Raw genomic sequence first — 24,868 nt, forward strand, 5'->3', positions numbered from 1 at the left:
AGCCCCTTGTGGGCAATAAAGAAATAAGAAGTAATGCATCTGCTCTTCTATCCTATTTACCTATTCCTCAATTCTATGCCCTTCTCAGTCGAGGGGTCCTGTCTTGCAGGTACTTAGAAGCCTCACCATACAGGTGCCACATTAAGAAGCACCCACTATACTCTGTGAAGTGGTTGGTATTAGAAAGGGCATCTAGTTGTAGAGACCAAGGGGACATGTGGAGGCACATGACTTAGTGGTCAGGGGTGTTGGACTCATGATCATAGGATTGTAGCTTTGTATTCCTGGACCAGGCAACGCATTGTGTTCTTGAGCAAAACACTTCATTTCATGTTACTCCACTCTACTCAGCTGGTAAAAATGAGTAATCCTGCCACAGACCAGCATCCCGTTCAGGTGGTGAATATATAAGCCATAGAAACTGGGAAACTGGCCCTTATGAGTCTATCTGACTCAGGAAGGAACTATTTTTGTACTTTATCAAGCAAACATTAGAACTTGGCGCAGCATTCTAGCTCATCTGTGCATGTTGAATCACCCAACCCATACCAGCATAGAAAAAAGGAAGTTACATCATCATCATCATCAGGCGCAATAGTGGCTGTGTGGTAAGTAGCTTGCTTACCGACCACATGGTTCTGTGTTCAGTCCCACTGCATGGCACCTTGGGCAAGTGTCTTCTACTATAGCCTAGTAGTGGATTTGGTAGACGAAAACTGAAAGAAGCCTGTCGCATATATGTATGCGTGTGTATATGTTTGTGTGTCTGTTTTTGTCCCCCAACATCGCTTGACAACTGATGCTGGTGTATTTACGTCCCTGTAATATAGCGGTTTGGCAAAAGAGACCAATAGAATAAGTACTAGGCTTACAAAGAATAAGTCCTGGGGTCGATTTCTTCGACTAAAGATGGTGCTCCAGCATGGTCACAGTCAAATGACTGAAACAAGTAAAAGAGTAAAAGGAGTAAAGAGTATGCATGAATGCATGATGATGACAATGATGATGACGTAACCTCCCTTTTTCCATGCTGGAATGGGTTGGATGAATACATATAGTCAAATCCTGTCCAAGTGACTAACCCATGCCAATATGGAATACAGATATTAAATGATGATGATGATGATTGTGGTGGTGGTGGTGTTATCTGGAGGAAGAGAGGACTGTGCCAATGCCCATTTTCCAGCCCCTCAGAAACTATAAATACTGTCATGGTTAACATTTCTTTTTAAACATGGTGCCAGCCAATGGTTGCAATAGAGACATGCAGGGAAAGAAATCCAGTGCACCAACATTCTGGGGAAGAATTATTAGACTTAGTGCAGAGTGGCTGTGTGGTAAGTAGCTAGGCATAGGAATGGCTGTGTGGTAAGTAGCTTGCTTACCAACCACATGGTTCCAGGTTCAGTCCCACTGTGTGGCACCTTGGGCCAATGTCATCTACTATAGCCTCAGGGTGACCAAAGCCTTGTGAGTGGATTTGGTAGACGGAAACTGAAGTCCAACGTATATATGTATATATGTGTGTGTGTTTGTGTGTCTGTTGTGTTTGTCCCCCCAACATCGCTTGACAACCGATGCTGGTGTGTTTACGTCCCCGTAACTTAACATTTCGGCAAAAAAGAGACCAATAGAATAAGTACTAGGCTTACAAAGAATAAGTCCTGGGGTCGATTTGCTTGACTAAAAGGCGGTGTTCCAGCATGGCCGCAGTCAAATGACTGAAACAAGTAAAAGAGAAGGAGAGAGAGAGAGTGAGGTAGATGGATACAATATGGGTGACAAGGAAAGGATGGATGAGTAGCAAGTCCTTGAGAGGAGGTGGTACAAAACCAGCTCACTCTGAAAAGCAGAATTTACTGTATAAGTAATAGAAAAGGTAGAGGGATGTGATAGCATGTCTGCAGGCCAGAGATTAAAGTGACTTAATGTTAATCTGTTAAGTGGCTTTTCTATGATTGTGATCGTTAGATGATTGTATACAAGCAGCACTGTCCCTAATAAGGAAGCAATACTCCAAGCTGAAGCATGTACTAACTCTGAAAAGGAAGGTTAGCCTTTATAGTTAAGTTTTGATTATACTCTTTTACTTGTTTCAGTCATTTGACTGTGGCCCATGCTGGAGCACCGCCTTTAGTCGAGGACCTATTCTTTGTAAGCCTAATATTTATTCTATCAGTCTCTTGCCGAACCGCTTAGTTATGGGGGACAAACACAGACACACAAACACATATATGACAGGCTTCTTTCAGTTTCCGTCTACCAAATCCACTCACAAGGCTTTGGTCGGCCTGATTCTATAGTAGAAGACACTTGCCCAAGGTGCCACGCAGTGGGACTGAACCCAGAACCATGTGGCTCTTAAGCAAGCTACTTACCACATAGCCACTCTTACGCCTATTATGCTGAGAATGTGCATAATAGATATCTTCACAGATGGTGAGGCATTGCATTCATAGCTACTTTGAAGGTTTCATTTGTGTGCTATTCATGTTGGAATAGAGAACGGGAGAGAATGTTTTCTTGAAATGTGTAATAATTGTGTCTTATTGTTAAAGGAGGTTAGACTGGTATAATTCTATTTGAAGATATTTTCGGGGTCACCTTTCTTGGAGTCAGTGCAGATTCAACATGAAGTATCTAGATTGCATATGAATGATACTTGGGTGCAGAAGACTGGAGGTGAATGAAAAATAGTGTCACCTATATAGAAATGGACACCATTAGAGTTGAAGACAAGTAAGACACATTAGTGTGCAGAAGGCAGAGTGTGGTGAGGGACAAAACCAAACCCTGAGTGTTGGTAGAGTATAGGAGGGAGAGAGAGAGAGAGAGACTCATCAACATAAACAGCAGTGGTCTAATCTGATAGGAAGCCAGCAATTTAAGAGAAGAGAGATGGATGAAGCCAAAACATGTGAGTACCAAATATAGTTAAAAGAATAGGTGGTCAAACACTACTAAAAAGAGACTAGGTTAAGTAACCAAAATGTATATTCCAGCTGTTATATTATATTATCAGAGTACAATAAGTTAGTAGATTTCTGGTACTGCTCATTGAATAATGTATCCCACTCACAGAAATTACTGGAAAGAATTTACATTCACAACTAATAAACCAGTAAATAAAGAATCAGGTGTACAGAGGAAGCCATGAATAATCAACATGGATAATGTTATCAAAGACTTATTATTATAAAAATTTTCATTCAAATTAACCAGGAGTGGCTGTGTGGTAAGTAGCTTGCTTACGAACCACATGGTTCCGGGTTCAGTCTCACTGCATGGCACCTTGGGCAAGTGTCTTCTATGATAGCCTCGGGCCGACCAAAGCCTTGTGAGTGGATTTGGTAGACGGAAACTGAAAGAAGCCCGTCGTATATATGTATATTAATATGTGCGTGTGTGTGTATATGTTTGTTCCCTCAACATCGTTTGACAACCGATGCTGGTGTGTTTACATCCCCGTAACTTAGCGGTTCGGCATAAGAGACCGATAGAATAAGTACTAGGCTTACAAAGAATAAGTCTTGGGGTCGATTTGCTCAACTAAAGGCGGTGCTCCAGCATGGCTACAGTCAAATGACTGAAACAAGTAAAAGAGAATATTCATTAATTTTATCATATCATTCTATTCTACTTCATCAGTTATCTTCAAAGTTGAGAGTAGGTAAAGTACTATCCATGGTGCTTTTGTTTTTCCCATGTAAACAATGTGAGAGCTGCGGTTAATAAATACCCTCTCCCTATGGTAATAGTGAGTTAAAAATGTAACATTTTATCTCAACAAGGAAAAACTAAAAATATCAGGGAGCTATAAGTTACCCAAAATAAGTCAGAGCAGTATTCATTTAAAAAATCCACAGTAACTATCATATAAGATATTAGAAAAACAGGCCAGACACTGGAAAATTAGCACTTACTAATGAGAATGTACATCATAAGAAAGAACAATCTGGTAAAAGTTTTCAAACTGAGTCAATATTGAAAATTAGGTTTGGCAATGTTCAAAAAAGAATGCTTCAATTAATGGACAACTGACACATCAACCAGAAGAGAAATTTACAAAAGAAATGGGTAAAGAAAATCTCACAAAATAAGGTACAAAAAGTGAAAGAATATTGTGTACAAGCACATACATGGTGAAAAAAGAATGTGCTGACATCTTATCAGCTAGTGAAGATTATGACAAAATGGCCAAAAATGGAAAAAAATGAAGTGAGTTCATGGCTCGCAGGACGGCTTGCTGTGCTAATATTGAATCGTAGGGTGACCCGCTGTGCTTGAGGAGACCTATTGAGTCAAGTATGTAAACATCAACAGCAAAATAAAAATCAAATGGAAATTGTAGTTATGATACCCGTGCTGGTGGAACGTAAAAAAGCACCATCTAAACGTGGCTCATGCCAATGCCGCCTGACTGACATCTGTGTCGGTGACACGTAAAAAGCACCAACTGATCGTGGCCGTTTGCCAGCCTCCTCTGGCCCTTATGCTGGTAGTACCTAAAAAGCACCCACTACACTCACAGAGTGGTTGGCGTTAGGAAGGGCATCCAGCTGTAGAAACACTGCCAGATCAGACTGGAGCCTGGCACAGCCTCCTGGTTTCCAAGACCCCAGTCGAACTGTCCAACCCATGCTAGCATGGAAAACGGACGTTAAACGATGATGATGATGATTATTATCCTATTTACAATGCAACAAAACAAGGCTTTATTTTCATGCAGTGCTTGAGCATTCTTAATTGTTTAGCCCTTAAGTGTTTAAACTGGAAAGGTCTAACCTCTCACACCTACACTACAATGCCATTCTAGAAATAAACAATCCATTATTTAAATCTCAAAGGAATGAGATAATGCATGATTAATTCAAAACAATCTGAATAAGCAAGCATTACATTTGACAGAATGCTAAAGGGTAAAAATAAAAAAAGCAAAGGAATTAAATCTTCAAAAGAGCAAATGACAGTTCTTGACGAAGGGACAGAAATGAGTTTCTAATGATTGGAAAAAGCAAAATTCTTTAGTGGATTAAAGGGCCATTGAATAAATCATCCTGTCCACAGACAGAATGAAATGATTGTAATGGATTTGAACTCACAATAAACCATAAGGAATTAGATGGGTTGGGTGCAACACTTACAATGTATCAATCTAATCAGAAGACTGAATCAGAAATAAATTCAACATAATCCTACTGAAATAATGGCTGTGGTGTTTTGATTAGCTTTAAAAATAACCAATTATTTGGAGTTTTAGTAAAACAACTAACTTTTTCATAATTAAGATGGTGATTAGAATATAATGAAAATTGAGATAAAAGTTTATAATTATATGCGAGCACTTAAATAAGAGGTTTTATATTATAGAACCAGGAGCAGATTTATGTGGCTTTGTATCAAAATAGCTAAACTGGATCTCAGAAGAGAAACAAATCTATACCAATTTCTTCAAAAAGACCACAAAATAAAACTTTTTATATTTGATGTGTATAGTGAAAAGAAAAATTATTGTAAATTGAAAGGATGCAAGCTGGGTCACATACCTGCAGCTACAGCACGCAAAAGTAAAGCATCCATTGAACTTGTGTTAATAGTAGTCAAGGACTGGATCTGAGAGAGTGGTTCATCATTTCGTAGATATGTGCATACTTCAGGGTTGCTATCAGTGACAGTGTGTAAGCAGTGAGCTGATAGAATAAAAATATGTAACCTTGTATAGTAATGAGCTGGTCATAAAAATAGTATATTATACAGCAATAAACTGGAATAACAAAGAAATTTCATGACACTGTTTGGGCTGGTATAGTAATGATATTATATTACAATATATAATTATGAGCCGGTCATAAAGACAATATGTTACATGATGCAGCAATGAGCAGGTATAGTTAAGACAATACATCATACAGTATAATAATATAATAATGAGATAACATTACATCATAAATTGGGCTGGTATAGTAAAGATATTATACTATCCTATATTTTAAAAATGAGAAATTATATACAATATTTACATTGGATGGATAGGTGTCCTCACCTTGTTTGATTACTGGGGTACTCTGTTCTCATTCCTAAGGATTTTAATTTCCTTTTTTTTTTGCTGATGTTATTGTTATTATTTATTCAGGTCACTGACTGGGATTGAACCCGGAATCTTGGGGTTAGTAGCCCACGCTCTAAACCACTATGCTATATGCCCATGGGCAATTATAGAGTGAATTTTAGGGCTTATAAACCTATCATTTTTATATCTTTCCTTAATACCGGTTCCCATATTCTACTCATATCTGCACTAGGTTTGTTTAGGAAGTAATTGTGTCCTAGTATATGTGCTGCCTCTTTTAGTTTTCGTATTTTCCAGTGGTGTTCTGTCTATTATTTTAACTTCATCCCACAGGGGGAAAATAGACAGAGAACACCACTGGAAAATATGAAAGCTAAAAGAAGTAGCACATATGCTAGGACACAATAACCTCTTAAGCAGACCTAGTGCGGATATGAGAAGAATATGGGAAACAGTATTAAGGCAAGATACAAAAATTATAGGTTTATAAGACCTAAAATTCACTCTATAATTGCCCACACGCATATAGCATAGTGGTTAAGAGCATAGGCTACTAACCCCAAGATGCCGGATTCAGTCCCAGTCAGCGGTTTGAATAAATAACATCAGCAAAAACGAAAAAATAAATAAATACCCCAGCATTCAAATAAAGTGTAGGATTCGAAGGCTGGAGAGTACATCAACCGAAAGGTTGTGGTAACAACAAACAAGGTGAGGACACCTAACCATCCAATGTAAGGACACAATAGCAAATTGTGTAGCAAACACAATATATAACATTATACAGTGTGGGCTAGGAAAAATATAAAATTACATTATATAGTAATGAACTTGCAACAAAGATGTTATATAACATTATATACCAATAACCAGCTGTTCTTGGGGAGACCTATTGAGTCAAGTATGTCAACACCAACATCAAAATAAAAATCAAATGGAAATTGTAGTTAAGACACCCGTGCCGGTGACATGTAAAAAGCACCGTCCGAACGTGGCAGATGCCACTGACTGGCGTCCGTGTTGGTGACACGCAAAAGTACCAACCGATCGTGGCCATTTGCCAGCCTCCTCTGGCACGCAAAAAGCACCCACTACACTCATGGAGTGGTTGGCATCAGGAAGGGCATCCAGCTGTAGAAACACTGCCAAATCAGACTGGAGCCTGGTGCACCCTCCATGGCTTACCAGACACCAGTCAAACTGTCCAACCCATGCTAGCATGGAAAACGGACGTCAAATGATGATGATGATGAAGTTAGTCACAAACATCATACCCCAATGAGGTGGGATATTAAAAGTATATTACACTATACAATAAATGGCAGGTAAATGTACATAACAAACAACAATAAGCAGGTAAAGTTTAAAAGCAACCAGTACACTCTGTAAAGTGGCTGGCATTTGGAAGGGCACCTAACTGTAGCAACCATGCCCTTCAGCTGGTCAGCTTCTGTAAAATCGTCCAACCCATGCCAGAATAGAAAGTGGACGTTAAATGATGATGATGATGATGATGATGAGTGTAATGGGTGCTTTTACGTCCCACCAGTATCTATCACATAATACAGTATAATTACAGCAAAGGCTACTGAAGTAATGTATACACCAGTTAAGAAAGATATATTTCACTTCAAGTTAGAAAATGTTGCAATTAACATCATTTGAGAAAGTAAAGATCGTTCAAAAAGATCAGTTGTCCAAGTAAGTTAATTTACTCCAATAGTATTATACATAAGTGCAGACTGCACTACATCAAAGACAGATGGTAGAATTCTGCTAGATGACAGTACAGATTGTGCTAGACGACAGTGCTGATTGTGGGAGCATATTCAGTATGTTCCAATAACTAATCTTAATGAATTCTCTGCAATGCTTGGTGTCAACATAATCCCTTCCTTGTTTAATCACAACTGAAGCTGAAAGTTTCATTATGTTTATAACAATGGGTGCAAAGATAAAGCTATGGGTGCCTAGGTACTATGAGTGCAAAGCTATAGCTATGGATGCCATGTTATAGCTAAGAGTGCTAAGGCTGATAATGACAGCAAATGTGCTATCTGTAGTTAGTGAAATATAAAAAGGTAAACTATAGATATAAGCTCCTAATATATAGCTTAAGATAGGGCAATGAGCAAGTAGAACTGTTAGCACACTGAGTAAAATACTTAGTGGCTTTTCATCTGTCTCCATGTTCTGAGTTGAAATTTTGCCATGGCTGACTTTCCTTTCAGGGTCAATAAAATAAGCACCAGATGAGTGCTGGGGTCAATCTAATCGACCTACTCCTCCCTTTAAATTGCTGGTCTTGAGCCAAAGTTTGAAATCAATATATAACTTAAGGTTTAGAGAAAATAATATAACTTTAAAAGAGAAGGACTATTCAATGAAAGTCTTGTCCAGTGACACAGCGCTGGTTGTAACAAAGGTTGGGTCAGTAGTCTAGGTTACAACTTTGCAAATATTTTGTATCTCTCTTCAGAATTTATTTAACCTTTTAATGAACATTGTAAATAATGAGATAACGTCTAAGATATGCCAAAGGGATATCTCAACTGAGATATAACACTACAAATATTGTTGTTATATACCAACTGTTGATATTGATTAAAACACTTAAAAAACAAAGATCAGAAACACTTACCCACAGCAAGTACTAAAGGATAACCATAGATACTGGGGTTCAAACAATACACAAGAGGATGGGCTAATTTTTCTTTGTTGAATATTTGAACAGCTGTCTCTGAATTTTCACTGTAATTAAAGTAAACTGTTTTGAAAGGTCATGATGATGGGAAAAAAATATTTTAAACCAATGTAAAATCGTCATGTATCTTTTAAATATCATAGAAACTAGACAAACATATTTGAAAGGTAGATGAAAGAAACTAAAAGTGAAATAGTTATGATACAGAACATAGGAATGTGGAACTAACCATAGATTCCATAAGAGATGAACAGCTTGAATAAATGTATCAGTTTTTAATTGAGCCAACTTTTCATCCCATAATTTTGAAGGTTCCCAGCCAACTTCATACTAAAAGGTAAAAATAACATTCAAGAACAGTGTTTTATATGAAAGCTACAATGGCAAACTATGTTTCATTAGTAGACCATCAAAAAATGACAGAATTTATCTGAGCACAGAATAAATTATGCAAACACAATGTGAATAAATGAAGAAGAATGACATTAGAACAATAATGTCAAGATACTAAAATAAGGAGCTTAGCTGAGGTAAAAGGGTAATTAAGTAATACAAAGAAAGAGAGAGGGAAAAACATAGCTGTCATTGTGCTTGTGTAAAGTCTGTAAGACGACCCCTTCATGTGTACTTATACATGATATTCTAACCAACATTGTGCTGATGCCATGAAAAGTGCACCCATGCCGGCACCACATAAAAAGCAACCATGCCAGTGCAATATTAAAAGCACCCACATCAGTGACACATAAGAGGCACCCATGCCAGCACTGTGTAAAAAGCATCTATGCCTGGCACCACATAAAAGGCACCCAGTACACTCTGTAGTTGGCATTAGGAGGAGCATTCAGCCATATAAACCATGCTAAAACAGATGACTGGAGCTTGGTGCTGACCTCCAGCTTGTCAGCGTGTGTCAAATTACCTAATCCTCATCAGCAAGAAAAAAAGGACATTAAATGATGATGATGATGATGATAGAGAAATATTATCATCAGCCATGTGCCCTCCTTGTGTCCAGGGGTTGGTTTGCCAAGACTCTCCAGTCTCGTGACTGGTTGCTTCTATTTGGATATCATTGGTATTTCTTTGTGAAACATAGGAGTGGCTGTGTGGTGAGTAGCTTGCTTACGAACTACATGGTTCCGGGTTCAGTCCCACTGTGTGGCACCTTGGGCAAGTGTCTTCTACTACAGCCTCGGGCTGACCAAAGCCTTGTGAGTGAATTTGGTAGACAGAAACTGAAAGAAGCCTGTCATATATATGTATATATATATATACATACATATATATACACACACACATACACATACACACATATATATATATATATATATATATATATATATATATATGTGTGTGTGTGTGTGTGTGTGTGTTTGTTCCCTCAACATCACTTGACAACCGATGCTGGTGTGTTTACGTCCCCGTAACTTAGCGGTTCGGCAAAAGAGACCGATAGAATAAGTACTAGGCTTACAAAGAATAAGTCCTAGGATCGATTTGCTTGACTAAATGTGGTGCTCCAGCATGGCCACAGTCAAATGACAGAAACAAGTAAAAGAGGACCCAATCCCTTTCACAATGACAGGCCGATGTCCCCTTTTGTATCTGTTTTGACTAACCCAGTCTTATGGCTTGTCACATACCCCACTGTCAAACCTTCAAGTCCATTGACCTGTTTGCTTCTTCTGCATTCTCTGCCAGGCCAGGATTCATGTATTTAGGGATAGACATTCCCACCATTGAGCATAGTCCCTTGGATTCACACACAAAGTTCAGCTGATCAGTCAAACCAGGAATTAGGGAGTGGCTATGGTTGTACATTGCTGCATATGTGATTTAGATGCAAGGAAAGAAAAAGATAAACTTCTTCATATTCTTTAACCCTTGCATTACTGTATTTATTTTGAGATACTCTGTTTTTCTTTCACTTACTTTAAATATAACCAAGAATTTAGTAAAATAACTTAGTTATCATTCAACTAGTGTTAGGAACATAAATTGTGTCTAAGGTTTGGTGGAAGATTTTAATTCAAAACTTATGGAAACAAGACACTTGTACTTAGAGTCAGAGCCGGTTTCAGCCAGGTTGGTAACGAAAGGGTTAATACAAATTGTAAGATATAAGTGCAGACATTTGTACATAGTATATAAATAACTAGTAGGGTTATTTCAAAATTATAAAAGGAGTAAGTTGCTAACTGAATGTGTGCTAAGAAATGATAACAAATACTTCAACTTAAACCAGATTCAACAATATGAAACTGATTGACCTGCCAGGAATAGCAGCCAAATTTCCTTCATCTTACACCTTATCATCTTGGAAAGAAAGCACATTAGATAGTTAAGTCCTAGGAATGCTACACCTAAGAGTATGACAGGCCAGTCATGGCTGGAATGTCATTTATCATAGGTCATCAACTCAGTCTGGGCAAACCTGGGATTAAACAACAAACTTATACCTGGTCGTAGTTAAGTACTGTCAACTAAATTTATAGGTCTAGAAATATATAGTGTAAATATAACTGGCATTATGGTCACTCTCTTTTGCAGGTATGCTAGCTACTTGGTGGTGGATGTCCTGTACATGGTCATTTTATCTTAGAATAGGCTGTAGCATACCTGTCATTACATGTAGCCCACAATCAGAGTTTGAATCTAATGACATAAGAACAGAATGAGGCAACAAGTGGCCTTCTGGCTGTGTAAGATCCCACATGTAATAAATTATGCCTCCAATTAGCACAGAGACACAATTTTGTAATTTACAGATATTGTCAATTGAATCAAACTCACAACAATAATAGTATAAGAAATGAAAAATAAATTTGACTCCAGGGGAGTTAGAACTCAAAATACAGAAGTTAATGCATCCTTGAATAATCTTACCATCTTTAATAAACCAATAACCATAGTTAATACATCACTGTTAACCATTTTCTCACAGACTGCAACGCCTCCATCAACAGAAAGATTTCTGAAAAAGAAACAAGAAAGAAGTGATTAAAAATATGGGAAAGATAAAAGAAAGATATTGGTGATATCAGATATCAGGGTGTTGGACCTCAGAGGTGAGCTGGCGCTATCATTAAGCAGTAGATTTCTCTAGTCCATGTCAATATGATTCAAGTAAAAGTATGTTAAAAGATAGCAATGATAAAATTCTAAACATGATAAATCTTTAATTTAATTAAAACAATATATCATTGACTGAAAATAATAGAAAAGTGGTTGTGAGAAGAATGCACTATGCAAAAGTTTAAATTCTGCAAAATGTATTGTGTTGTTGTCCTTTCATCTCATGGTTTTTTCAATAACCAGTTGCATGAAATAACAAATTGCAGTTTATTATTATAAAAATCGAAGAAAACTTTAAATCAAAAATAGCTTATGAAGAAGGAAAAATGCCTGAATACCCAGGATAAATAATTAGTTGTAAAAATAATAATAAATTAATAAAATATATATATATATATAAATATGCCGGTGGCACGTAAAAAGCACCATCCGTCTGTGGCCATTTGCCAGCTCCATCTGGCACCTGTGCGGGTGGCATGTAAAAAGCACCCACTACACTCACGGAGTGGTTGGCGTTAGGAAGGGCATCCAGCTGTAGAAACACTGCCAGATCAGACTGGGCCTGATGCAGCCTTCTGGCTTCACAGACCCCAGTTGAACCGTCCAACCCATGCTAGCATGGAAAGCGGACGCTAAAAGATGATGATGATGATGATGATAGATCGTTAGCTACTACACACATTTTTTTCTCTCCTTGTTTTTTTCTGTGTATCTTTCTGTAGAAGAGCGTAGGCTCGAAAAGTAAAAGAATTTTTCTATTCCTGAGCGCTATACTAATACATCTGTTTGTTTGTACACTACCTGCCTTCATCTTTTGTTTATTTTCGTAAACTTTCCCTTTATATATATATAATGATAGGTTTCTTTCAGTTTCCATCTACCAAATCTACTCACAAAACCTAAGGGTATAGTAGAAGACACTTGACCAATATGCCATGCAGTAGGACTGAATGGAACCATGTGGTTGGGGAGCAAACTTTTTACCACACTTGGCTGTGCCTATATTCCACTCTAGCTACGAAAAGTAAACAATTCAGTCTTCTCCACCTATGTGATGTGGATCTTACTTAGCATTGTTCCACAAAAAAGAGGCCAATCTCATCACAATAAAAAAAAATCTGCTGAAAAGAAATAATTCCCTATCACAAGCTCAGAAAACTATTTTTCTACAGTAACTTTAAGCCTTTCGTCACTGTATTTATTTTGAAATGCTCTGTGTTTCTTTCAATTACAAAGAATTTAGTAAAATAACTTGGTTATCATTAAGCTAGTGTTAGGAACATAAATTGTGACTAAGGCTTGGTGGAAGATTTTAATTCAAAACTTATGAAAACAAGACATTTGTACTCAGAACCAGAGCCGGTTTCAGCCAGGTTGGTAACGAAAGGGTTAAATGCCTCACAACACTGTGAATACCCAATTGTTTTTTGAAAGATTCCAATCAAGCCTTGCTAGCTTTAAATATTACTGGTTTTACATCCCTTTCAAGTTGCTTGTAAAGAAACATATTTTTTTTTTTCACAAATAATTCAGTCACTGAATCAGCAGCTAATTGTTTACTTCCAATCCATAAGAAGAGATTTTCTTTCTCGACCTTCTTAAAACTTTGGCTATTGATGTACTTTTTAGCATCATTTTTTCAAAATAGCACGGATTTGATAAATCCATATTCCACACTTTCAACAAACTCTTTCTTCTGACACGCTTTGCATTTAAGCACAGGAATAATTTTTGACAAAATAATAAATGCAAACAACACAAATTTTTACAGTAAAATTTTCTTTGAAAAAATTCTATTGACTCTGCTTCAAATGAAATGACAAGCTATGATAGTGCATTAAATTGAAGGAAACCTGGGAGACTCAGAGACTGGTTCATTTTAGTCAGTGGAATTACATCTTTACATTTTTTACTTGTTTCAGTCATTTAACTGCAGCCATGCTGGAGCACATCGACCCCAGGACTTATTCTTTGTAAGGCTAGTACTTATTCTATCATTCTCTTTTGCCGAACCGCTAGGTTACGGGGACGTAAATACACCAACATCGGTTGTCAGGCGATGTTGGGGGGACAAACACAGACACACAAACATATATATACATATATATGATGGGCTTCTTGCAGTTTCCATCTACCAAATCCACTAACAAGGCTTTGGTCAGCCTGAGGCTATAGTAGAAGACACTTGCCCAAGGTACCATGTAGTGGGACTGAACCCACTCCTGTACCTTACTACATTTCTTTTATCAGAGGTCAATTTGTATGAGGAAACATAAGTGTCTTTAATTTTCATTGGTTATTTTTAAATGGAAATCATTCATTGACACGATTTTAATCGTTAAAGAATTGGAAAGGTGTTTATTAACATGATTTTTGTTATTACAGAGTTAACTATATTTAACTTATACCCATAGAAGCCCTAAACACTTTTAAATATTTTGGTGACCCCACATATATGTAATTCAAAATCTAAACAATAATAAACCATGAAATGAATTTCAATTTTTCAAAATGAAACAAAACTGACAGTAAGATGGAAATAATGTTCATTTTTGTATACTTCCTACTTTATTCATATTTGAAAACTTTTCTTGCAAAGTTTTTGATCAGATCCTCACTATGACACTATGAACACTCCAAAATTATATTTCTGATCATATAAACCACTTCCTATATTATTTTGGCAAGTTTAAATTGATTTCTTCTGTATTGTCATTTCTGTGGTGCCCTGCTTCCTTTGATTCCCTAAACACATACTTATTTTGCTTAAAGGTTAATCCAGGCCTGTTTGTACTTCATTTTAGTGACATCATGATGGAAGGCAAGGCTATCTTTGATGGGTCAGAAACTCAGAATACAGAAGCCCTAATACTGCTGACATTTTAACAACTCGGCTAACTTTCTGCAACAGTTTAAAGAAAGATATCTTGAAACTCACCTGAGAGCACCAACTGAACTGTTCTGGATGTAGATGTTTGGATCACCAAGTAATGGTGCTAGAATCCTAACCAAGTTGTTTTCCAACAAAACAGGAATTGCAAGTGGATCTGCAACAATTGTAGCAACAGTTGCACATGCAACTAAGCGACATTCTTCTTCAGTACTCTGCAACTAAAATTTGAAATTTAAATTAAAGACAGCTCTCCACAGAAGACAAACATCAACTCAGAACAAAAGATACATGTGCATAAATATATACACAAAACACACACATTATGCAAATATATATATATATATATATATATATATCTCCCAAACAGTTGAAGGAATCAGGGGGAGAGGTAGACCCAGGAAGACATGGGATGAGGTAGTCAAGCATGACCTCAGAACGTTGGGCCTCACTGAGGCAATGGCGAAGGACCGAGATCTCTGGAGATATGCTGTGACTGCAAAGACCCGGGCTGCTTCCTGCACCAGTTCCGCATAGCCCCTGCCCATTCAAAGTACCTTGGAGTCCAGAATATCCTGCTGTGCTTGAGGAGACCTGTTGAGTCATGAACATGAACATTGAAATAAATATCAATGGAAATAGTAGTTGTGATACCTGTGCTGGTAGCACATAAAAAGCACCATCCGAACGTGGCCGTTGCCAGCACCACCTCGACTGGCTTCTGTGCCGATGATGATGATGATGATATACACATATATTAGAAGGTTTGGAGGTGATGTACAGGTATTATGTATTAGAAGAAATAAGGTACTCAGAAATCTGGATGGTTTTAAATTTACAGATTTTTATTAATATGTCACATGTTTTTATAAATCATATATTAGCGCTTGCATCTACTCTAGTAGAATCTCCAGATTTTAATATATGATTTATAAAAACATGTGATATATTAATAAAAAAATCTGTAAATGTAAAACCACCCAGATTTCTGAGTACCTTATTTCTTCTAACACACACACATACATATATATATATATATATATACGTACACACACACATAAACGAGAATAAGCTAACAGAAATAAAGGGAGGTCAGTATTTGAACACTCATGGAACAGAAGTAGGTTAAATAACATTCAAGATAGGTTCTTGATTTGCTAGAATTGTCTCTACTTTGAGAGAAGGCAGATCATTTGTTTGTTTCAGTTGGTACTCCAGATGAAAAGAAAAGAGAAAGTAATCTCAAAGATTCTCCAAAACTGACAATCCATTGTGAAAAACAGAAATTGTCTGAAGGCAAGGATAGCGTCATGTTTCTGTCTCAGTAGGCGTTATCAGCACAGTAACTGTCCTACTTAATCTCCAACAAACATTTATATATATATAGAGATAGATAGATAGATAGATAGATAGATAGAGAGAGAGAGAGAGAGAGAGAGAGAGAGAGAGAGAGAGAGAGAGAGAGAGAGAGAGAGAGAGAACACTTTTATGGTTTAGGTGTTTTGTATAAAAACAAACAAAAATAGGCTTAGAAAAATAACATGCCGGTAGCATACATTTAAACAACGAAGAGGGTATGATTAGATTTTAACAAATGATAGTTTGGGGAGGGAATACACAAATTACTAGATCGATCCAAAAATGTTTAATTCTATACTTCAATAAGAAGGAAAGGTGCAAATTAGCTTATTTAAGGTAAAGAAAAATGTTATAACATTGTTTGAGGTTGGGGTGGAGAAAATATCTTTCAGTATAACAAACATGCCACTTTTGCATCAATTTTTAACTCGTACCAACCGTCTGAATTAGCTTTCTTTCAAGTGACTTCTGTCTATTTAACATTAACTTTTATTTATTTTTAGTGGGAATTATTTTAACACGATAAACGATAAAATAATTCAATAGAAAAATGATCCGCGAAATAATTCGACACAAAAGTAAATAACAAAAGAATTCAACTGAAATAAAAACATATTTTTAATGGCTCCAAAATATTCTCAACGATAAACGTGTTTTATATATTTTGATACATCTACTGATGGTTTGTATGTTGTTATCACCAAGACAGCTCCGACAGAGTAGATCTACGATTAAAGGCATTGCAGACGTAATTATCCCATCTTTCTGTATATAGCAGAAACAAAATTATCTAATTTATCTTATAATTTTTTTCCCCCTGAGGCGGCAAGGGTTTGATTGGGGGAAGATTTTGACTGCTACTTAACATGCTCCCTCACTGGATCGCTAGTGTGTGTAAAATACAAGTATGTATAATGTAATGTACTTACTTGATCTATAAGCGTAACAAACGATGGGCCATTAGTAACAGATTGTTCCTCTTCGTTTAAATTAGCAACGATCCCGGTGGGTTGTGGCCGAGGTAGTCCATATCGCTTTCGATGTTTACTTTTCCCCATTATCAACGTTAGTTATTGATCAAAGTTGCAAATTTAGTGGAATATCACATTACAGAAGCCACGTGCTGTTACTTCTGGCTGGCATCTTATGCTGGGACGGAAGTTCCGGTTGTTTAAGTGTATATTTCTCTTCTCCTACTGCCACATTTACACGGTCGGTCTGTCGCACTTGCTGCTGTTGTTTATTATACATACAAAGATAACGTACACACAAAGGCATAACTACAGTTTGGTGCCACTGCTAATCACTGACTGTTTTATCTTAATTTTATGAAAGAAACGCATTTTTAAAATAAAACTTTACAGATATACCTTTTTGAATGTGTAGACAATGACTTCGCTGACAAAATTTTTAAAAGAATTCTTTTTAGCGATTTCGGGTCGTTCTTCCTTTCTCGTGGCTGTTCCCTTACATCTCTCTTTAAAATGCATATATTCAGTTAACATTTTTCAAAAATACGATTTCGAAAGTGTAGATGTTGGGTTTCATAAAATGCACATCCTAAATCTACACCCTTGAAAACGTTTCTCAACAAAATTTCATTAGGAATATGTCTTTTTAGGAAAGTTATGGAGAAAAGAAAAAGTTTTGAGGTGTATAACTACAGTTTGGCGTCTCGGAATGAGTTTCTGAAAAACTTTCTCATAATCTTTGATGAAATTTTGTAGAGATACATTTTCGAGGGTATACGTAACGATTATGTTAATAATACGTAAAATTTGGTGGGCAGGAGTTACGAATCATTCTTTACCGTATGTCTCCCAACTTTATTTCCTCAAGACTCCCTTTAAGATGCCTATTTTTAAATGACATTTTACAGAAATACGGTAAAGTAGAAACATAATGTTGATGTTTCAAACATGTAAACATGAAAAAAAGAATGAAAATATTTAAGTTCAGAAATTGGTGGTAACGAAATCAGAGGAGGAGCGGAATGTTCCGAAACTCTTCAAAAAGAAATTTTTCTTTATTAAATTTTATCAACTTAATCATAATCTACACCCATTAAAAATATGCATGAGCTAGTTTTCTTAGTTCATTTTCGTTACAGTTATACAATTTTGGAGAAGGCAAGACTTCCGCCCCACCTCACAAAATAACCACCCTTAAATTTTTTTTTCGGCTACGGGGAATACGAATCTGCAAAAAGAATCGACATTTCTAAATTACCACCCCACCCCCATTTTTACCTTTTTTTTTATTTTCAAAATATGCGGAAAAATACGGAGATTATGATTCTGAAAAAAATTTCCAAAAATCTTTGTAAAATTTTTTTTTAAGAATTTTTTTTTCTAAATATGCGGAAAAATACGGTCATCATGATTCGGACAAAAATTTCAAAACATTTCTGTACTTACGGTTTTAGGGTTAGGGTTAGGGCTTTAGAGTTAAGGTTAGGGTTCGGATTTTAGGGTTAGTGTTGGGTAAAAAAAAAGTCAAAATTGAAGAAATTGGGGGTAAAAAATATTTCACAATGCCGATATTTGGCAATTTTCCGGAATCTCCGTATTCGAAAACGGGGATTTTTGGAAAAAAAAAAATTACAAAAATAAACAAATTTGGGAGAAAATGGGGGAGGGGACAGGCGGAAGTCTTTTCTTGGAGAATTCTTAATACTTGAGACAGTTCCCACTTCTTATTTAGAATTGGTACCAATCTGCAATTAAGCGGTGGATCTATCCTCTTGGGAAGCAGAGACAATGTCAATAAATCTATAATTTATTTTGTATGTTACTTTATATATTCTCCCTCGTTATTCCAATACATGCCACTGACCACAGGAGATTTGCCTTTCATCCTTTCGGGGTCGATTAAATAATTACTAGTTATGCACTGGGTCGATATAATCAACTTAATCCGTTTGTGTGTCCTTGTTCATCCTCTCTGTGTTTAGCCCCTTGTGGATAGTAAAGAAATAGGTATTTCTTCTGCCATTATGTTCTGAGTTCAAATTCCGCCGAGGTCGACTTTGCCTTTCATCCTTTCGGGGTCGATTAAATAAGTGCCAGTTACACACTGAGGTCGATATAATTGACTTAATCCGTTTGTCTGTTCCTGTTTGTCCCCTCTGTGTTTAGCCCCTTGTGGGTAGTAAAGAAATAGGTATTTCGTCTGACTTTACGTATTGAGTTCAAATTCCGCCGAGGTCAACTTTGCCTTTCATCCTTTCGATAAATTAAGGTTAATGTTTACAAGTACACCAGCATGAAAAATCAACCTTTTTTTAATAAAAATTTTCAGCAGATTCCTATGTTTTCGATGACAGAGATTCTGAATATGTCAAAAACCATTTTTTCAAAATTTTGAATTCCCCCTTCCCCACCCCAAATTTTTTAATTTTAACTTTAATTCGAATTTCTTTTTTCAATCGATGTGGGAAAATATGGAGATTAGGAATATGGGGGGAAAATAATTCATTTCAAATTTTCTGCGAGGAAACTCCAAAATTGATGCATACACCCCTCGCCACATCATCCCGCTGTCTAAAAATGAAAATGGGTGGCTTGTATGTTTGTGTGTGCACGTGCGAATGAACAGAGAAAATACGCTAGAAATACACACACCACTCATTTTCAGCGTAAACCCTAACTGGCGAAGGTAAAGAATATGCACACCCGATGTTTGAGGTTAAGGTTAGGATTGCGCTGAAAATGGGTGGTGTGCATATTCTTTACCTTCGCCTGCCTTGTATGTATATGTCAAACTGACAAGAAAGTGTAAAACGCATAAGTTTTTTGCTGAAAAGCGAAACTGTATTAGCATCATCCATGACATTGAGGTTGATCTAACAAACATCCAAGATTATATTAGAGATATTGTTATTTTATTCCTTATAAACACTGGTTGAGCAGATCAGTTAGACAAAAACGTCACAGCTGTGCCCATCAAAGACTTCATTATTTCTCAGTTTTTTAAGATGGTAGGATGTGATTCAAAGAAAATTTGGTTACTATTTCTAGCATATTGATCAACCACTTATCCAATATTCTCTCTCTCCCTCTCTTTACGAAGGTAGTGTATAAATTGAGGAAGATTTGACTATTACTTCTTGTAGACCAAGCGATCTCCTCATGTAAGCATCTCTCATTTCGGCTAGGTTAACCATGTTCACTGGCATAGCTAGAGTGTGTTCCACCCGGGGTGGCCCTTCCGTTTGCCGCCCCTGGACCCCACAGAAAAACACATATTGCCTACAGCAGACCCAAAAGTGCCACCCGAGGTGGACCACCCCTATTTCTCCCCCCCTCCAACTAGCTACGCTAGTGACCTTGTTACTAAAAGCTTTCAGCATTTACTGATACATGCATGAGCCACTGAGAGACAAGCTGTATTCCTAGGACCTGATAAAAACGCTGCTAAATTCTCATAAATTCCACCCTACTAGCTTTAAAAAAGACCAGGACACCTTAGGTCAGTGGTTTTCAACCAGGGTTCCGCAGAACCTTGGGGTTCCGCTAGTACAGTGCAGGGGTTCCACAAGAAGTTACAAAACTGCTAAAATCGGCAGTAATTTTTAAGTCTCCTGTGCAGATATGTGTGCATAAGACTATTAAATTATTGCACAGGGGTTCCTCAAGCCAGTGGAATGTTTCCTTGGGGTTCCGCTCCAGCAAAAAGTTTGAAAAGCACTGCCTTAGATAATGAAGTCATAGATGCTGTTAAAAAGATGCAATGGTTAGGTTGGAATCATATATCAATGCAAACCTGTTTATAAATGACAATGTTATACTAAAATCCAAGTATTTCGCAGCCAGCAAGCCAGATTCCAAGTTGTTTCTCAAGCTTTCTCACAACATGTGTGTGTGTCTAAGAAATTGTAAATGGAACCCTTCCACAGGTGATGATTAGTTCAGTCTTTGCTGCCCCAGTCAGGCAAAGCATACAAGCTAAGAGGCAAAATGTTTGTAATCCTGAGATAGCACTGATGATACACAAGGGTTTCCAATATTGTTTTGGATTTAGAAGAAAAGCTTGCAACACCTCTGAATAGCTCCTGCAGTTTTTGTGTGGGGCAAAGTATTTCTGATGAATATTTCACCTACATATACGAGTATATCAGTGAACACAACTGAAAAGTCTATATACACAGTTGATTGGCAAGTTGCTGAGGCTTTCACCTAAATTAGATTTTCTTATGGCTACACTGTGGTTAAGAATACAATATATTTTGTGGGGTGATGAAAATTAGCTTTGGCAACAGCCAGAAAGAATGCCCCAGGCCTTGTTGAGCCTTGTCAATGATGTGTACTTACAACCAGCCAATAAGACAATATAAGGAGCAGTAATAAGCATCTGGCGGCTGGCTGCCTTAGTAACAGTTTACAATGACACTGCTACACCAGTCATTGGATATGACACCTTCCTCTATAACTTGATTAACCATCCTGATAATAGTCATGTATCCTACCTAACCAGACATTTTGAACATCTCTGCAACTATTCCTCATGGACATGCAGTTTTTCCATTTTGCATGTCCTTAATCCCTTTATCTACCACACTGCTGTCAACTTGAACTGCTGGTCCCTCTGTAGGTTCAGCATGAGTCCATCTTTATCTCATGCATTTTCTACACATATATATTTTATATCCTTCTTTTACTTATTTCACTCATTAGACTGTGGCCATGCTGAGACACTGCACTCACACACACACACGCACACACACACACTCACTCACTCACACACACACACACACACGCATGCACAAACACACACACACACACACACACACACAACACACTTCTTTCTGTTTAGTCTACCAAATTCTCTCACAAGAGTTTGGTTGATCCAGAGCTGTAGTAGAAAACACTTGCCTAAGGTGCCACAGAATGGCACTGAATGCAAGACCACACGGTTGGGAAGTAAGCTTCTTAACTACACAACCCTACTAAGTCTGTTGTGTCTGGGGAGAGTCATTTTCCACTTATTTCTTATTTTTATTTTCCTAAAATTTTCATTGTGTCTTACATCAGTGAGTGTGTTAAATTATAAGGCACTAAAAGAAAATGACTCTCCCCAAACGCAACAGAATATGCTTCAACATATGAACTCACATAAAGAATCTTGCAAACCAAATCCATAAACGAAACATACTAAGTCTGTTCTCTGTTTACATCTGCTGCACCTTCAAGTAATGAGATGAAGTTTTAGGTCTATTAATCTAACAGGAATATAGTATTTCTCTCTCTCACTCTGTCTCTCTCCTTTCACTCATGCTACCCCTTGGCATTACCAGGAAGAACAAGAACAAGTGGGTTTGATCTTTGTCTGCTCTCGTTTCAGCAAATCTCAATACAAGATATATTTATGTTGATGGATATATTGATTTGCCATATCTCTGTTCTGTCAGGTTACTAGGCTATGAATGTTGATTTCCTTTCTTTTATCTTAACAATATTTTCCATTCACACTCACACCAGACTACATATGTAATCTTGTTCTATTTTGTGAATTAAAAATGTATAAGACAATCTAAGCCACTGATATAAAAATATTGATATGAAAAAAAACAGGCCGGATCCAGCTGGATGTCTGTAAACATAGGTTTGCTTAGTCAGGAATGGTGGTTGGCACTCCATCGGTTACATCACAGGTGAGCTGCAAGATACAGGAGGAAAGAGTGAGAGAAAGTTGCGGTGAAAGAGTCAACAGAAGTTCACCATTACCTTCTACCAGAGCTGTGTGGAGTTTAGGTGTTTCACTCATAAACACACACATTGCCTGGTCTGAGATTCAAACCTGCGATCCTTCGACCGTGAGTCTACTGCTCTAGCCATTAGGCCATGTGCCTCCACAACTCTCAAGGTACAAGGATGTTAATATAAATGAAATGGTAGAAGATTGCTCAGGGTGCACCAGAAGCTTCCATTAGAATATCTCTCTCGATATATATCTATACATCTATGTATATATACATATGTGTGTGTGTATTTATATATTTATTCATAAACATATATATGCATATATATATGTGTATATATATATATATATATATATATATACACACACACACACACACACACACACAACACACTTCTTTCTGTTTAGTCTACCAAATTCTCTCACAAGAGTTTGGTTGATCCAGAGCTGTAGTAGAAAACACTTGCCTAAGGTGCCACAGAATGGCACTGAATGCAAGACCACACGGTTGGGAAGTAAGCTTCTTAACTACACAACCCTACTAAGTCTGTTGTGTCTGGGGAGAGTCATTTTCCACTTATTTCTTATTTTTATTTTCCTAAAATTTTCATTGTGTCTTACATCAGTGAGTGTGTTAAATTATAAGGCACTAAAAGAAAATGACTCTCCCCAAACGCAACAGAATATGCTTCAACATATGAACTCACATAAAGAATCTTGCAAACCAAATCCATAAACGAAACATACTAAGTCTGTTCTCTGTTTACATCTGCTGCACCTTCAAGTAATGAGATGAAGTTTTAGGTCTATTAATCTAACAGGAATATAGTATTTCTCTCTCTCACTCTGTCTCTCTCCTTTCACTCATGCTACCCCTTGGCATTACCAGGAAGAACAAGAACAAGTGGGTTTGATCTTTGTCTGCTCTCGTTTCAGCAAATCTCAATACAAGATATATTTATGTTGATGGATATATTGATTTGCCATATCTCTGTTCTGTCAGGTTACTAGGCTATGAATGTTGATTTCCTTTCTTTTATCTTAACAATATTTTCCATTCACACTCACACCAGACTACATATGTAATCTTGTTCTATTTTGTGAATTAAAAATGTATAAGACAATCTAAGCCACTGATATAAAAATATTGATATGAAAAAAAACAGGCCGGATCCAGCTGGATGTCTGTAAACATAGGTTTGCTTAGTCAGGAATGGTGGTTGGCACTCCATCGGTTACATCACAGGTGAGCTGCAAGATACAGGAGGAAAGAGTGAGAGAAAGTTGCGGTGAAAGAGTCAACAGAAGTTCACCATTACCTTCTACCAGAGCTGTGTGGAGTTTAGGTGTTTCACTCATAAACACACACATTGCCTGGTCTGAGATTCAAACCTGCGATCCTTCGACCGTGAGTCTACTGCTCTAGCCATTAGGCCATGTGCCTCCACAACTCTCAAGGTACAAGGATGTTAATATAAATGAAATGGTAGAAGATTGCTCAGGGTGCACCAGAAGCTTCCATTAGAATATCTCTCTCGATATATATCTATACATCTATGTATATATACATATGTGTGTGTGTATTTATATATTTATTCATAAACATATATATGCATATATATATGTGTATATATATATATATATATATATATATATACACACACACACACACACATATACATGTGTGTGTATATATATATATATATAGCATGGAAAACAGGCGTTAAATGATGATGATGATGATGATGATGACGATGATGATGATGATATATATAGACATATATAGATGTATATACTAATGCATTAATGCTTCTTTAGTAATACTTTCATTAATCAATATGTGTCCTTGTCCAACAACTCAAACAGAAGTAAATACATTAAAAAAAGTTACATGCTTACAGCTAACAACTGAATCTATAGAAATGGATGTTTATGTTATCAATATATAACTAACTTATTAACTACTGACAATATGGTGTTTGAGAGGTGGATTGGAATGTAAAAGGTTTAAAGTATAATATATCAGACAAATTGAGCTAGAAATGAGGGAAAATTCTATGTGGTTGTG

The 24,868-nt window shown here is 36.9% G+C and overlaps 1 protein-coding gene across 2 annotated transcripts in view; it reads right to left on the reverse strand.

The window, feature by feature from the left end:
- Positions 1-17,300, reverse strand: part of LOC115216484 (HEAT repeat-containing protein 3) — a 50,895-nt gene extending 33,595 nt beyond the window's left edge. Inside the window, exons 1-6 of one of the 2 annotated variants that reach the window (XM_029785903.2) lie at positions 17,031-17,300; positions 14,791-14,963; positions 11,664-11,751; positions 9,004-9,104; positions 8,712-8,821; positions 5,547-5,690 (exon numbers count right to left, since the gene is read on the reverse strand). In XM_029785903.2, coding sequence (XP_029641763.1) covers positions 5,547-5,690; positions 8,712-8,821; positions 9,004-9,104; positions 11,664-11,751; positions 14,791-14,963; positions 17,031-17,159 — 745 coding nt within the window. In that variant the 5' untranslated portion in view covers positions 17,160-17,300. The remainder of the gene's footprint in view (positions 1-5,546; positions 5,691-8,711; positions 8,822-9,003; positions 9,105-11,663; positions 11,752-14,790; positions 14,964-17,030) is intronic. The other variant, XM_036506662.1, reaches the window with a different exon arrangement.
- Between the last annotated feature and the right edge of the window lie 7,568 nt (positions 17,301-24,868).

The sequence above is a fragment of the Octopus sinensis genome, linkage group LG10, assembly GCF_006345805.1.
Source record: "Octopus sinensis linkage group LG10, ASM634580v1, whole genome shotgun sequence".
In the NCBI taxonomy this organism is placed as follows: domain Eukaryota; kingdom Metazoa; phylum Mollusca; class Cephalopoda; order Octopoda; family Octopodidae; genus Octopus; species Octopus sinensis.